At 49.3% G+C, this 13,634-nt stretch overlaps 1 protein-coding gene across 15 annotated transcripts in view; it reads left to right on the forward strand.

The window, feature by feature from the left end:
- Positions 1 to 13,634, forward strand: part of MROH7 (maestro heat like repeat family member 7) — a 69,514-nt gene that overhangs the window by 33,470 nt on the left and 22,410 nt on the right. For 14 of the 15 annotated variants that reach the window (XM_017869374.1, XM_017869376.1, XM_017869380.1 and 11 more), the window contains 7 exons: positions 227 to 331; positions 542 to 677; positions 4,922 to 5,034; positions 5,440 to 5,616; positions 6,083 to 6,237; positions 9,124 to 9,262; positions 12,718 to 12,908. In XM_017869374.1, the coding sequence (XP_017724863.1) occupies positions 227 to 331; positions 542 to 677; positions 4,922 to 5,034; positions 5,440 to 5,616; positions 6,083 to 6,237; positions 9,124 to 9,262; positions 12,718 to 12,908 (1,016 nt within the window). The remainder of the gene's footprint in view (positions 1 to 226; positions 332 to 541; positions 678 to 4,921; positions 5,035 to 5,439; positions 5,617 to 6,082; positions 6,238 to 9,123; positions 9,263 to 12,717; positions 12,909 to 13,634) is intronic. The other variant, XM_017869379.1, reaches the window with a different exon arrangement.

The following is a 13,634-nucleotide window of genomic DNA, read 5'->3' on the forward strand; positions in this document are numbered from 1 at the left end:
TCTTCACATTTCATCTCTCTCCTCATTGACTTCCTTCTTCCCTGTAGTCTGTCGGTCCTATTCTGAACTCCATCTCTCTCTAAACCCCAAGAAGAGGAGGAGGGCTGTGGTGACCTTTATGCCTTCTCTGGAAGCTTCCTGCTGATGGGTGAAGGCTGGCCTGTCCACCCAGCAGCAGGGGCTGGCATCTAACCTGTAGTTCTGAGTCTTGCTTTTGATCCCACAGGCCCTGGGGCCTTGGATGAACTCTGGGAAGGCCCATGAGCGAGCACGGGCTGTGAACAGCAATATCTCTGTGTTGAACCACGTGCTTCTGACTCTGCCTTTCTTTGTGAGTGGCCCCTGGGAGGGGTAGAGACTCTTAGGGAGAATCTTCCTACTTCTGAAGGAGCCTGTGCCTCTGTTCAGGGATTCCCAGGTGGCTCTTGCCATCTTCAGAGGGCTTTGTTTTCTGGGCCAGACTATCCACCTGTGTTCACCATTTAATGTATAGCATTGTTGAACCTATAACACTCAATCCCTAAGATTGCAATACAAACAGATGCCCTTGGGGTTCCCGGCGCTGGGGCTTCTGCTGGGGAGACTCCTCCTTCGCATTGGGGATCCTGATGAGGAGATTGGCCGGGAGGCTCTGGACGGCATCATCATCCTCTACACTATCCTGGAGCTCCAAAAACGTAAGCCTTATTGCTTCTGAAGGAAGTCCTCTGAGTTGTTGCTCAGTCTGGATTCAATAAAGAATCAGCTGGAGCCTTGGCATTAAGACACTGGTGGGAGATGGGGGAAACGAGCACAGGGTCAGATGGAGACTTTGGAAACTGGTGCGAAGCCCAAGACCCCATAGAACAAGGGGACAAAGGCTACAAACAAAACTATTTTGATTTAAGCAGTCTTGCTTTTTCTCATCCTTCCAAGCTTAGTTTGTGACTATCATTTTCATATTCCCTTAATACTAGGTATACCTAAGCATAGTTCCCCTAACACCTTGTTTTCCTGTCTGTTTTCCCCACTAGAGACTATAATCCTATGAGGGAAGGGCAGGGCTGTATCTTGGTTAGCCCTGTATTCCCCAGAGCCATCTCTGGGCTTGGCACATGGTGGGTGCTCAGTGAATATCTATTGAATGAATGAACAAAGAACAGCTTCTGTCTTAGAATCCAGAGCAGCTAAAGCTTGTAGTTGAGAGAACTTTCCTTGATTCAGCTTCAGGGAGCAGTTAGTGATGTGGTATGGGCTGATACAGGTATCCAGAGGCACTGTACCTAGAGGTGCACAGTATTGGCTGTCACTTGCCTCCTTCCTTTCTCCATCACCCTAGCTCTGCCCTAAACCAGGGGACCTTGGTGTGTGGTTTAAACTCTTCTGGCTCTGGGGGTAGAGTGACCTGTGCATAAGAGCTGCTTCTGTCCCTGCTTAGTGGTGTGACCTCAGGCAAGTGCTTTGTATAGGCCTAGATTTCCTCATCTGTGAAAAGGGTGCACTCAGATATAGTTCATAATTCATACTTTTTTTTTTTTTTTTTTGGACAGAGTCTGGCTCTGTTGCCTAGGCTGGAGTACAGTGGCACAATCTTGGCTCACTGCAATCTCTGCCTCCTGGGTTCAAATGATTCTCCTGCCTCAGCCTCCCTAGTAGCTGGGATTACAGGAACACATCACCACACCCAGCTAATTTTTGTAGTTTTAGTAGAGACAGGATTTCACCATGTTGGCCAGGCTGGTCTTGAACTCCTGACCTCAAGTGACCTGTCTTCCTTGGCCTCCCAAAGTGCTGGGATTATAGGTGGAAGCCACCGCACCTAGCCTAAATTCATGCTTTTTGAAAGATTAAGTGAGATCTTTTCTAAGAGCATATGTAAAGGTACTAGCTCAGTGCCACACATTATAGGCACTTGTCATATAGTTCGCCTTTTCCTGTCCCTTCAGGCTTTTGGGCTTTATCTGGTATCCTCACTCTTCTTGATCTCTAGCATTTGGGACAAAGATTTGGTCCCTGGGAAATTTACCCTGTTGACCAGGAGCCACTCACATCTCTGGAGGGTGGGTGAAGGTGGTATAAGCCATGTTAATAACTGGCTTTAGGGGTAGGAATAGGAGCCTCTGTGAGTCTATTCTGGCTCGGGAGGCTGCCTTTTTTTTTTTTTTTTTTTTTTTTTGAGAGAGAGTCTTGTTCTGTTGCCCAGGCTAGAGTGTGGTGGCATGATCTCACTGCAGCCTCAATCTTTCAGGCTCAAGCAATCTTTCCACCTCAGCCTCCTGAGTAACTGGGACTACAGGAGCCTGCTATCATGCTTGGCTAAATTTTTTTTGTATTTTTAGTAGAGATGGGGTTTCGCCATGTTGCCCAGGCTGGTCTCGAACTTCTGGGCTCAAGTGATCTGCTTGCCTCGACCTCCCAAAGCGCTGGGATTACAAGCATGCAACACCGCACCCTGCCAAGGCAGCTCATTTGAAAAAGAAAGAAAGAAAGAGAAATAAGTAGGAATTATAGACCCAATTAGGGTTGCCAGATTTAGCAAATAAAAAATACAGGATACCCAGTAAAATTTGAATTTCAGGTAAACAATGGATAATTTTTAGTATATTTGAGACGTAATTTCACTAAAAATGATTTGTTTATCTGAAATTCAAATTTAACTTGTTATCCTGTATTTTATTTGGCAACCCTAGGCCAAACTTATACTCTTAGATTTTATTTTATTTTTATTTTTTTAGCAGGCAAGAACCATACTCTTAGATTTGTTTGTTTGTTTATTTATGTATTTATTTTTTGAGATAGAGTCTTGCTCTGTTATCCAGGCTGGAGTGCAGTGGCTCAATCATGGCTCATTGCAGCCTCAACCTCTCGGGCTCAGGTGATCCTCCCACCTCAGCCTCCAGAGTAGCTGGGACTATAGGCACACGCCACTATGCCCAGCTTATTTATTTATTATTATTATTTTTTGAGATGGAGTCTTGCTTTGTTGCCCAGGTTGGAGTGCAGTGGCACGATCTTGGCTCACTGCAACCTCCGCCTCCCAGGTTCAAGCGATTCTCCTGCCTCAGCCTCCTGAGTAGCTGGGACTACAGGTGCGTGCCACCGTGCGCGGCTAATTTTTGTGTTTTTTAGTAGAGTTGGGGTTTTGCCATTTTGGCTAGGCTGGTCTCGAACTCCTGATCTCAAGTAATCTGCCTGCCTCAGCCTCCCAAAGTGCTGGGATTACAGGTGTGAGCCACTGCGCCTGGCCCAGCTAATTTAATCTTTCTTTCTCTCTCTTTTCTTTCTTTCTTTCTTTCTTTCTTTCTTTCTTTCTTTCTTTCTTTCTTTCTTTCTTTCCTTCCTTCCTTCCTTCCTTCCTTCCTTCCTTCCTTCCTTCCTTCCTTCCTTCCTTCCTTCCTTTCCTTTCTTTCCTTTCTTTCCTTTCTTTCCTTCCTTCCTTTCCTTCCTTTCCTTCCTTTCCTTCCTTTCCTTCCTTTCCTTCCTTTCCTTCCTTTCCTTCCTTTCCTTCCTTTCCTTCCTTTCCTTCCTTCCTTCCTTCCTTCCTTCCTTCCTTCCTTCCTTCCTTCCTTTCTTTTCTTTCTTTCTTTCTTTTTCGGAGTCTCGCTCTGTCGCCCAGCTGGAGTGCAGTGGTGCGATCTCAGCTCACTGCAACCTCCACCTCCCAAGTTCAAGAGATTCTCCTGCCTCAGCCTCCTGAGTAACTGGGATTACAGGCGTGCACTGCCATGCCTGGCTTATATATATGTAAATATATATATATATAAAAGTCAGAACCTGAGTCTGCCTGACTCCAGGTCTTAAGCTCGACTCCAGGTCTTAAGCTCCTCTCCTTTACAAACAGCACACACACTTGGTCCATGTGATCACTCTGCCTCAGTGGCCCTTTCTCGTGCCCAAGTCCTGTATTTCTTGAGGGGATCCAAGCTGGGCTGCAATAAGGGCTCAGGAAGTGCACCTGAAATGTGTTCCCTTCAACTGAAAATATGAAGCCACTATGTGCCGGGTACTATCATAGGATATGGGGACACAGGAGTGGGGAAAAGAGATTAAATAATCCTTCTTTGGTGAGAGTACCTTCTTGTTGTCGGGAGATAGGCAGTGAACAAAATAAACAAGTAAAACATATAGCAAGTCAGATGATGATAAAAACTGAAGAAAAGTAGATAAGGATTGGTACTACCAGGGGTAGGGGATTGCAATTTAAAAGAGGTATTGCCGCACGTCCACCAGAATGGCATAAATGAAACAGACAATGACATGTGCTGCCAAGAGGTGGAGCAATGGGAACTCTCATGCGCTGCTGGTGGGGTATGGTTGATTTCCCATCATAGAAAACTGTTTGGCAATATCTCCTGTAGCTGAACCTATGCTTGGACTACGACCCAGCAATCTACTCCTACGTATCCAACTAACAACTGTGTAGATATACTCACCAAAAGACACACTAGAATGTTCTTAGCAGCACGACGCTTAGTAGCTGGCAATAACCCAAATGTCCATCAAAAATAGAACTGATAACTAATCATAGCCTTTCATACTGTGGGAAATTATACAGCACTGAGAATGAATGAAAGAACTAATGCTGGTGCAACTGTGTGAATGAATCTTATCCATATAACGTTGAGTGGAAAGAGACAGACATCAAGAATAACACGTGTCCATTTATATCAAGTTCAAAAGCAAAAACATCTCTCTAAGGGTTGAGAAATTAGAATAGTATTTAGCCAGGGTCAGGGAGAGGGCTAGTGATCGAAAGGAGTGCACAAGAAGGGCTTCTGGGGTGCTGATCAGGTTCTGCTTCTTGACCTGGGGGCGGCTACAATGGTATGTTCACTATGTGAAAATGTATCAAGCTGGTTCCTTATGATGTAGGGACTTCCTACATGTATGCTTAACAAAACTAGGGAGATCTGGCCTCACTGAGAAGGTTCTCTTCTTGCAGGAGCCAGAGATAAGGAAGAGACCAACAAGAAGGAGCTATATGAGAGCAACAAGCATTTCCTGGGGCCCTACAACCCTGTGAGCCCGTGCCAGAACATCCTGCGGGTGATCGTGGTGACTGCCTGGTGCCCATCCAGCAGCGGAGGGTGGGGAGTGAGGAGGGGCAGCACCACCTGGTCCCAAAGCCTTCTTCCCTTCCAGCTTTCCAGGCTTTGTAGGACGCCTTCCCAGCCACCCACACCTGTCCTGAGTGCCCTCCTGCTCCGTCTGTGCCACAATGCCTGGACTTCCTTCTCCCTTACTCATGTCACCCTGTGCTGGGTGCAGGGACATGTTTCTCCTACATTTGTAGCTCCTTCCCTAAAGGTTCAACACTTATCTGTTAACTGAATATTTCTGGCCCTCCCTGCTGACCTCTGCATGTGGGCGTCAGGCAGTGTTTGTGCCTCTGTGCACAAAGCTCGAAGCTCAAAGCTTGGGCTACCCATCAGTGTCATGAACTCAGCACCTTTGTTTCAGGAATTTGGAGACTTCCTGGGACCCCAGCAGATAAAGGACCTGTTGCTGGCAGCCCTGGAAGGGTTGAAAGGCAGCTCAGAGGCTCCAGGGAAGGACTCCAGGGAGATGATGCAGCTGGCCTCGGAGGTCACGCTCAGCTCGGTGCTAGAGTGGTACCGCCACAGGGCACTGGAGGTGGTAAGGCCTCCTGGGGCCAGGGACTGAGCTGTCACTGGGGCTCGGGAGGCCCCTGCCATGGCCTGCTCATCACTGGCCTACCTGACAGTGGGCAGGGTGGGGAATACCTGAGCCCCCTAAGCTATGGGGCAGGGAAGGGGTGCTGGTGGCTGAGTTCTAGGTGCTCCCACCTTGAAGATTTTCTCTTACCAGCCCTGAAGGAGCTCAACTGACTTGGTGGCGGGTGGAGGTGGGTTTGGCGGTGGAAGAGGGTGTAGGGAAGCATAGTAAAGAGAAACTAGCTCACTCCCAGGGAAGGGCAGGCGCTCTGCTTGCCTCTTCCTCTCTCTCTCCTTTGGGCCTTCTCCCCTGTCTTCTAGTCTGTCACCCCCCTCCCTCTCCTCCCACCTTCCTGCTGCCCCCGTGCCTCCCTTGGCTTCTCCATTGGGCTGTCCCCCTGCTCATGGTTGCCCCGGCTGTGCTCCAGATCCCAGAAATCATGCAGGGCATCTACATGCAGCTGAGCCACATCCAGGAGCCTCGGGCCCGCCAGGTGGCCCTGCTGCCCATTTCCCTCCTGGCCAGCTCCTTCATGACCGAGGTGGTGGTGGCCCTGCTCATGTGCCCCCTCCCACTGAACAGGTACCAACTGAAGGGGTTCCCAGCCACTGCATCTTACAGGGTTCAAGCAGCCCCCACCCCAGGTTGGGGACCCCCTTCTGCCCAGATAAGCCCCTCGCCCTCCCAGATGGCCCCTCTTCTGTGATCTGGGGTGTTTATGACAACCATTAAGCACTTCCTGAGCACTGCTGCTGTCAGTGCCGATCATGACAGTAGTCTCTCTTTCTCACAACATCCCATTCTGCAGATGAGGAAACTGAGGCTTAGGGAAGTTTCTTGCCCTAGGTACTTACTGAGCAAGCAATAGAACAGAGGACCTAAACTCAGGTCTAACTACCTACCAGCCCAGAGCTCTTTAACAATGCCATTGAAAGGAGGTCTCAGTGCCTGTCCTGGCTCTGCCTCCCGTTGCCGTGTGGGTCTCGGGTAGCCCACTTGTCCTCTCTTTCCTCCATATGCAAAAGAAGGAAATAATCCCTGCAATCCCACCCCAGGTGGGTGGTCATGGCAGAGTAATGCAGTCAGCCGTGTTGAGAGCCTGCTCGGTCCTGGGCCGGTGCGGAAGGGTGCTCCATGCTCACTGTCTTCAGGGAGCTCATGATCTGATGGGCAGAGGGGACTGTGGTCAGATGGTGAGCTCGTGGGCAGCAGAGGTCAGTCTGGCTGGCCTCAGCCTCCCAGCCCAGGAAATGCTCGCATGTCTTCTTTGAATGAGTAAAACAAGGCAGTGAGTGATCCACACCTTCGGTTGGTTGTTTGAGAGCCAAAGAACTGTGCAGAGCTGTACAAATGGGGTGTGCTTCAATAAGGACAGTTGATGTCATTCATAGAAACCAAGAAGGTCAGTCGGGAAGGTTAGGGTCCAGCTGGCACATCCCAGTCTCCCACTTGGAAGAATTAAACCCTTTCTGGCTATACTCCCCACCAGGGTTTTTTTTCTTGGGTCCACTAAGCAGTCAGACTCACAAGACTACCGGGGGCCTCACCTGACATCCGTCACTCAGGATACAGGACAGGGCAGGGTCAGGAGCTCCTCTTTGTGGGGGTCCTTGCAGCAGCCCCCATAGCAGGCCAGACAGAGGCATCCAGGGCACAACATTTAAGGAGATAGTCTCAGGTGCCAAGTCTGCACTTGTGTGAGCCGGAGAATGAGGGCTTCCTTAAAGTTGGCACCCTGGATGCCTCACTTTCCTTACCCTAGTCTTGGCCCTGAGTCTAGGAGCTGGTCTCTTGGGCCTCCCAGGTGAAAGCTCAGGTGTGATGAAAAGAGACCCATAGGGTGTATATGGGAGCTGCCCTGGCTTAAATGGCACAGGCCTCACAGGGACCACTATCTTTTACAATATCTTGGCTTTGCTTCCAGGGTCCCCACAGGGACAAACCCAGTTACAAGGATAACTGCATCCTGGGAAGCTCAATGCTATAGTGTCCCCATCAGTTTTTATAGTTAATTTATAGTTCCTCCCAGTCCAGATGTAATTTACCAGTGGAGTCATTATTACCATAAGTAATGTTGCCTAGCAACATAGTTGATATACTATATCAGGTTTCCAGGGGAACAGAGCTAGAAAGTGAATGGAGGGTTGAAACACTCTTGTAGAAGGGGAAAGGTTTTTGTTAACCCTTTAGCACACTGGTCTGCCAGTGTTTACAACACCCCATGATAGGAGTTTGGTTGGGTGCAGATGCTTTTCCTTGCCTGGTGTACTGCCTTTTAAGGGATGGGAGCAGAGGCTCCCTGATATTATATGACAAGTTCAGGATCCTAGCCCCAGGCTGCTCAGCTGCCTCCATTCTTGCTCCTTGGTTAGAGAAATGAGCACAGGCTTTGAAGACATCAGACCTGGCCACATCTTGACTCTGCAGCTGTGTAATCTTGGACTGGTAATTTCATCTCTCTGAGCCTCAATTCCTCATTTGTAAAATGGGAATAACAACACTCACATTAGGGTTATTGTGAGAATTCAGTGATCTTGAGTGTCTTGAATTCTTGTTCATGTCTGTATTCCGCAAGATCTGCCTAGGGCCTGGTGTACAGTAAATGCTTAGCTAATATCTGCCGAAGTAATACATTGCATGTGAAACATTTGGCATAATACCTGGGAAATACGGTTTCTTTTTTTTTTTTTGAGACGGAGTCTTGCTCAGCTGCCCAGGCTGGAGTGCAGTGGCGCGATCTCGGCTCACTGCAAGCTCCGCCTCCCGGGTTCACGGCATTCTCCTGCCTCAGCCTCCCGAGTAGCTGGGACTACAGGCGTCTGCCGCCACACCTGGCTAATTTTTTGCATTTTTAGTAGAGACAGGGTTTCACCGTGTTAGCCAGGATGGTCTTGATCTCCTGACCTCATGATCCGCCCGCCTCGGCCTCCCAAAGTTCTGGGATTACAGGCGTGAGCCACCGCGCCCGGCCTTTTTTTTTTTTTTTTTTTTTATAAGACGGAGTTTCGCTCTTGTCTCCCAGGCTGGAGTGTACTGGTGCGATCTCGGTTCACTGCAACCTCTGTCTCCCGAGTTGAAGCTATTCTCCTGCCTCAGCTTCCCGAGTAGCTGTGATTACAGGCATGCACCACCATGCTCAGCTAACTTTTTTTGTATTGTTAGTAGAGACGGGGTTTCACCATGTTGGCCAGGCTGGTCTCGAACTCCTGACCTCAGGTGATTCACCCACTTCGGCCTCCCAAAGTTCTGGGATTACAGGCATGAGCCACTGTGCCCGGCCAGGAAATAGGGTTTCTCATCCTTCTAGATCCTGACTTTTTGGGAGTGTGTTCTGGACTATTCCTTGCAGGTGTGCCCATGGATGCCATTTCATTGGCATCTTACCTTCCCCCTCCTGAAACCATTTGGAGGCTGGGTGAGCCCCACTGCCTTGGCCACCACTAATTGCCCCCATCCCTGACCTCTCAGCAATGGAGCAGAGATGTGGAGGCAGCTGATACTGCGCAAGCCCAGCTGTGATGTCCGAGATCTCCTGGATCTGCTCCTGGGCAGCCTGAAGGAGAAGCCTGTCACCAAGGAGGGCCGGGCTTCCATCGTGCCCCTGGCGGTGAGCGCCCCGTCGGCCAGCCCCTATCACTGCCTATCCTGCCCTTCCTCTCTCCTTCCCTCCTGCTGAGCTCAGCACACCCAGCCTCCAGTACCGCACTCTGCCAGTAACTAGTTGTGTGGTCTTGGGCAGGTCTCTGGCTCTGGCTCTTATTTGTGGTTCACTGGGGACAATAACAGTAGTGTTATCTACGGTGACAGCAGCAGCCTGAGATAGGGGAAAAGAGTGACTTGGAGTCACAGACAGTCTAAATCCTGGTTCTGGCTGGGCATGGTGGCTCATGCCTGTAATCCCAGCTCTTTGGGAGATGGAGGCAGAGGATCACTTGAGGCCAGGAGTTTGAGGCCAGCCTGGGCACTATAGCAAGATCCCTTCTCTATTTTTTTTTTTTTAAATCCTACATTACCATTTTATGGCCTAGGTAAGTCACTTCCACCTCTGTGAGGCTCAGTTTCTACATATGTGAATAGAAATAATATATTTCTCATTTGGCGGCTGTGAAGATTATGAGATAACACATTCATTCATTTAGGTGACACACAATGTTTAAGCACTTCTTGCTGCCACACTCCAAGCTTGACACTGGGAACACAGAGGGAAAGGCAGCTCTGACTCAGGAAGCCAGCTGGGCTGAAGGGATGGATTTCCCTCTGCCTCTATCACCACCCTGGTCCATGCCAGTTGGGTAATACCCCTGCTCACCTTCCTGATTCTGCTCCTGCTCCTCCAATCTGTACTGCAGCCAAAAAGTCTTTGAGAAATGCACATCGCCTTTTCTCAGCCCCCTTGATGGCTTTTCATTGTCCCCAAGAGTGACACAGTGCTCCTACCTGTGGTGAAGGCCCTGCATCCCTGGCCGGCTTCCCCACCCTGCATGGTCCTCTTGTTTGCTTTGCTCCAGCCCCTGGGTCTTTGTCAGAACTTCATCAAGCCATGCTATCTTGTCACAGGGCCTTTGCACATGCTGTTTCCTCTACCTAGAGTGCTCTCCACCAAGCTAGCTTCTACTCATCCTTCGGCCCTTAACTCCAGCATCACTTCCTCAGGGAAGCCCTCCCCGATCTCCCTGACCTGGTCAAATCTGTACATATTGTATTTTGCTTCACATACTTTGTATGAAAAGAGTTTACACCAGTTGTCATTTGACAACACCGCAGGGGATCCTTTGGTTAATCTGTGAGATGCATGAAGACAGTGCTGTCCCGCTGTGCTCACCACGATATCCCCAACATCTTGCATACACCTGGCGCATAGTAAGCACTCAGAAATGCTTTTGTCGGGCTGATTTATTTATTCAACAAATGTTTAGTGAATACCTCCTCTATACTATGTGCCAAGCACACTTGTAGGTTCTGGAGATTCAGCAGCGAGACATTCTGGTGAAGGGAAGCAAATAAAGATACAGTAGATGAAGGAGAGGGTAGTATTATCCCATTACAGAGGAGGATGCTCCTGCTTACAGACATTCCATGTCACCCCCAGGTCACCTAGCTAGCAGTGGTGGTGCTAGGACTCAAACCCAGCAGATCTTCTGCTTCCAACTCCTGTGCTTCACTCCTGTATCTCTCTGCCTTTGTCCTCCAGCACTGAGTTCTGTGCATAAGGCACCAGCACTCCTTCCCTTGTAATTTGGGCATTCATCCTCTTCTATAATTGGTGTATGTTAGTGTATTCTTTAGTCACTCATTTGTGCTTCTTGTCCAGCAAGCATAGTTTAAGCGTGGATACAGCCTGAACTCATTCTTATCTTATGGCCCTGATAAATCATTTGAGCAAGTTAGAGCCAAAAGCAGAGCCCTATGACACATCACTAGAGACTTTTCCCTTACACCACAGACTGTGTTCTTTGGATGTAATCATTAGCTTTGGGCTGCTGAAAAAGTACAAGGCTTTGAGTTCAAGAGACCTGTCTTAGCTCTGCCACTGCCTCACTATATAACCATGGTCAATCACTTCCCCTCTCTAGCCTTGGTGCTTATGTCTGTAAAACGGGCTGTAATAACTCCTGCTTTGTCTATCTTACCTGTTGAGAAAGGGGAGATAGTGTGTGTGGAAGAACCTCTTAAGCTGTAAAGTGCAAATTAACTGCCATTTATTGTTCTCATCCACCACATGTTAGGTCACTTTTCTCCAAGGGAACGTGTCAGGGGTTCTTCCACTTTGCAGTTAAATGCTTTCCTCTTGGCCCAGATGCGTGGAGTCTTTTTTTTTTTTTTTTTTTTTTTTTTTTTTTTTGAGACTGTGTCTTGCTCTATCACCCATGTTGTTGGAGTGCAGTGGCACGATCTTGGCTCACTGCAACCCCTCCACCTCCCGAGTTCAAGCGATTCTCGTGCCTCAGCCGCCCGAGTAGCTGGGACTACAGGCACCTGCCACCACACCTGGCTAATTTTGTATTTTAGTAGAGATGGGGTTTCCCCATGTTGGCCAGGCTGGTCTCAAACTCCTGACCTCAAGTGATCTGCCCACCTTGGCCTCCCAAAGTGCTGGGATTACAGACATGAGCCACTGTGCCTGGCCTGCATGGAGTCCTAATGGCACAGCTCAAACCATTGATGTATAAAGCATGCTTTCCTTCGCCCTCTCATTCAGGCTCTAACACTCCTGTGGGACTGGAAGGATGATGATCAGTGACTCCACTTTTCAAAGATCTGAGGCCCAGAGGTGCCAGGGAGTGGTAGAGCCAGAATGAGCCATGAGTCTTGTGACACCAGCCCATCATCCGCTCCCCACCCCCTAGTATTGCCCTTCTGCCAGTTAGAGAGGACTTGGTGGGCCAAGTATGAGGGTGGGCCCAGGCCAGATCCAGAGCTGGACTGGCAGGTGGAGAAGTTGCCCCAGGTCACCAGTCCTTGGGGGTAGAGCTGGCACTTGAGCCAGGCTCTTGCTCAAGGCCTGGTGTTGTTTTTCTTGGCTGCTGGCCTCATGGGGATGGGAGTGAGGACAGCCTAGTTTAATGGCCGGGGGTGAAGAGGCCAGCCTGGTGCCCCTTACATTCTGTTTGCCTGTGTTGTGAATGAGGAAGAGGCACAGCATGCTGTAGTTGGTATCAGAAAACCTGGGTTCAAGTTCCAGCTCGGCCCCAAGGGGCTGGTGACCTTGAGCTAGCAGCCTCACCCCTCTCAGTCTGTCTCCTCACCTGCAAAATGAGATCAAGACTCTTTGCCTCTCAGGAGGTAGAAGCGATTCTTCCACCATGATTCTTCCAAGGTTGCATAAACATCAAAGCCCTAGACCAAAACTAAGGGGTGGATTGTTGTCCTTGCTCTGGGACAGGGCCTACCCAGAGAGTCAGAGGTCTGGGTCTGTGGGGTGGGGAATCCTAGCTTCCCCAGGCTGGGCCAGAGAACAGCAAAGACCCAGATCCTACCTCCCAGAGAGGCAGTCCAGGCCCCAGCCAGGAGTGCTGGGAAGACGGGCCACGGCATCCCAGCAGCCTCTTCTCTGCCCCATAGGCAGCCAGCGGCCTGTGCGAGCTCCTGTCTGTCAATAGCTGCATGGGCCGTGTGAGGCGCATCTACCCCCAGCTGCTCCTGGCCCTGCTTATTCAGGTCCATTACCACATTGGCCTCAACCTGCCTGGCTACGTGGCTTCTCCCAAGGACACCAAGAAGGGCGCACAGCCCTCTGCCTTCGTACCTGTGCGGTATGCTCTGCCGTCTCTCTTGACCCTGCTGTCCCCGGTGGTAGGAAGGGCCATCCAGCCGGAGCCTCCAAAAGTCTCCAGGCAATCAATCAATAGAAATTAGTTTGGGACTAGAAGAGAAAACAGAAGCACACTTTTATTAGAGCCAATAATTCATGAAGCAACTGTTTTTGAGCACCTGATCTGTGCATTACACACTGTGTTTAGTCTGGATCACAGGAAAGAATCAGCCCTCCCCAAGGAGTTCACTCTTTACTTTTTCTTCCTTCCTCCCTAGAGATATTATTTGTATTAGGTTTGTATCCAAGGCCCAAATACTTTATTTTTTATTATTAATTGAAGTAGATAATATAGGCACATGGGTAAAATACTCAAAAGACATTAAAAGGAAGCTTCCTTCCCTGTCCTTACCCCAGTTACATTCCCAAAGACAACCAAGTTCTTCATGCCCTCCCAGAGGAGGATTATGCAGGGATAAACACATTTGCTTATATTCTGTATTTTTACAACAATGGCAGCACCTCACACTGCTACACATTTTTTACCTTCATTATATACTGTGTCTTAGAGACCTTTGTATTTTAGAGCTGTCTCCTTGTTTATTTATTTGAGATGGAGTCTCACTCTGTGGCTCAGACTGGAGTGCATTGGCGGGATCTCGGCTCACTGCAACCTCCGTCTCCTGGGTTCAAGCAATTCTCCTACCTCAGCCTCCTGAGTAGCTGG

The sequence above is a fragment of the Rhinopithecus bieti genome, unplaced genomic scaffold (genome assembly GCF_001698545.2).
Source record: "Rhinopithecus bieti isolate Rb0 unplaced genomic scaffold, ASM169854v2 scaffold_4916, whole genome shotgun sequence".
Classification (NCBI taxonomy): domain Eukaryota; kingdom Metazoa; phylum Chordata; class Mammalia; order Primates; family Cercopithecidae; genus Rhinopithecus; species Rhinopithecus bieti.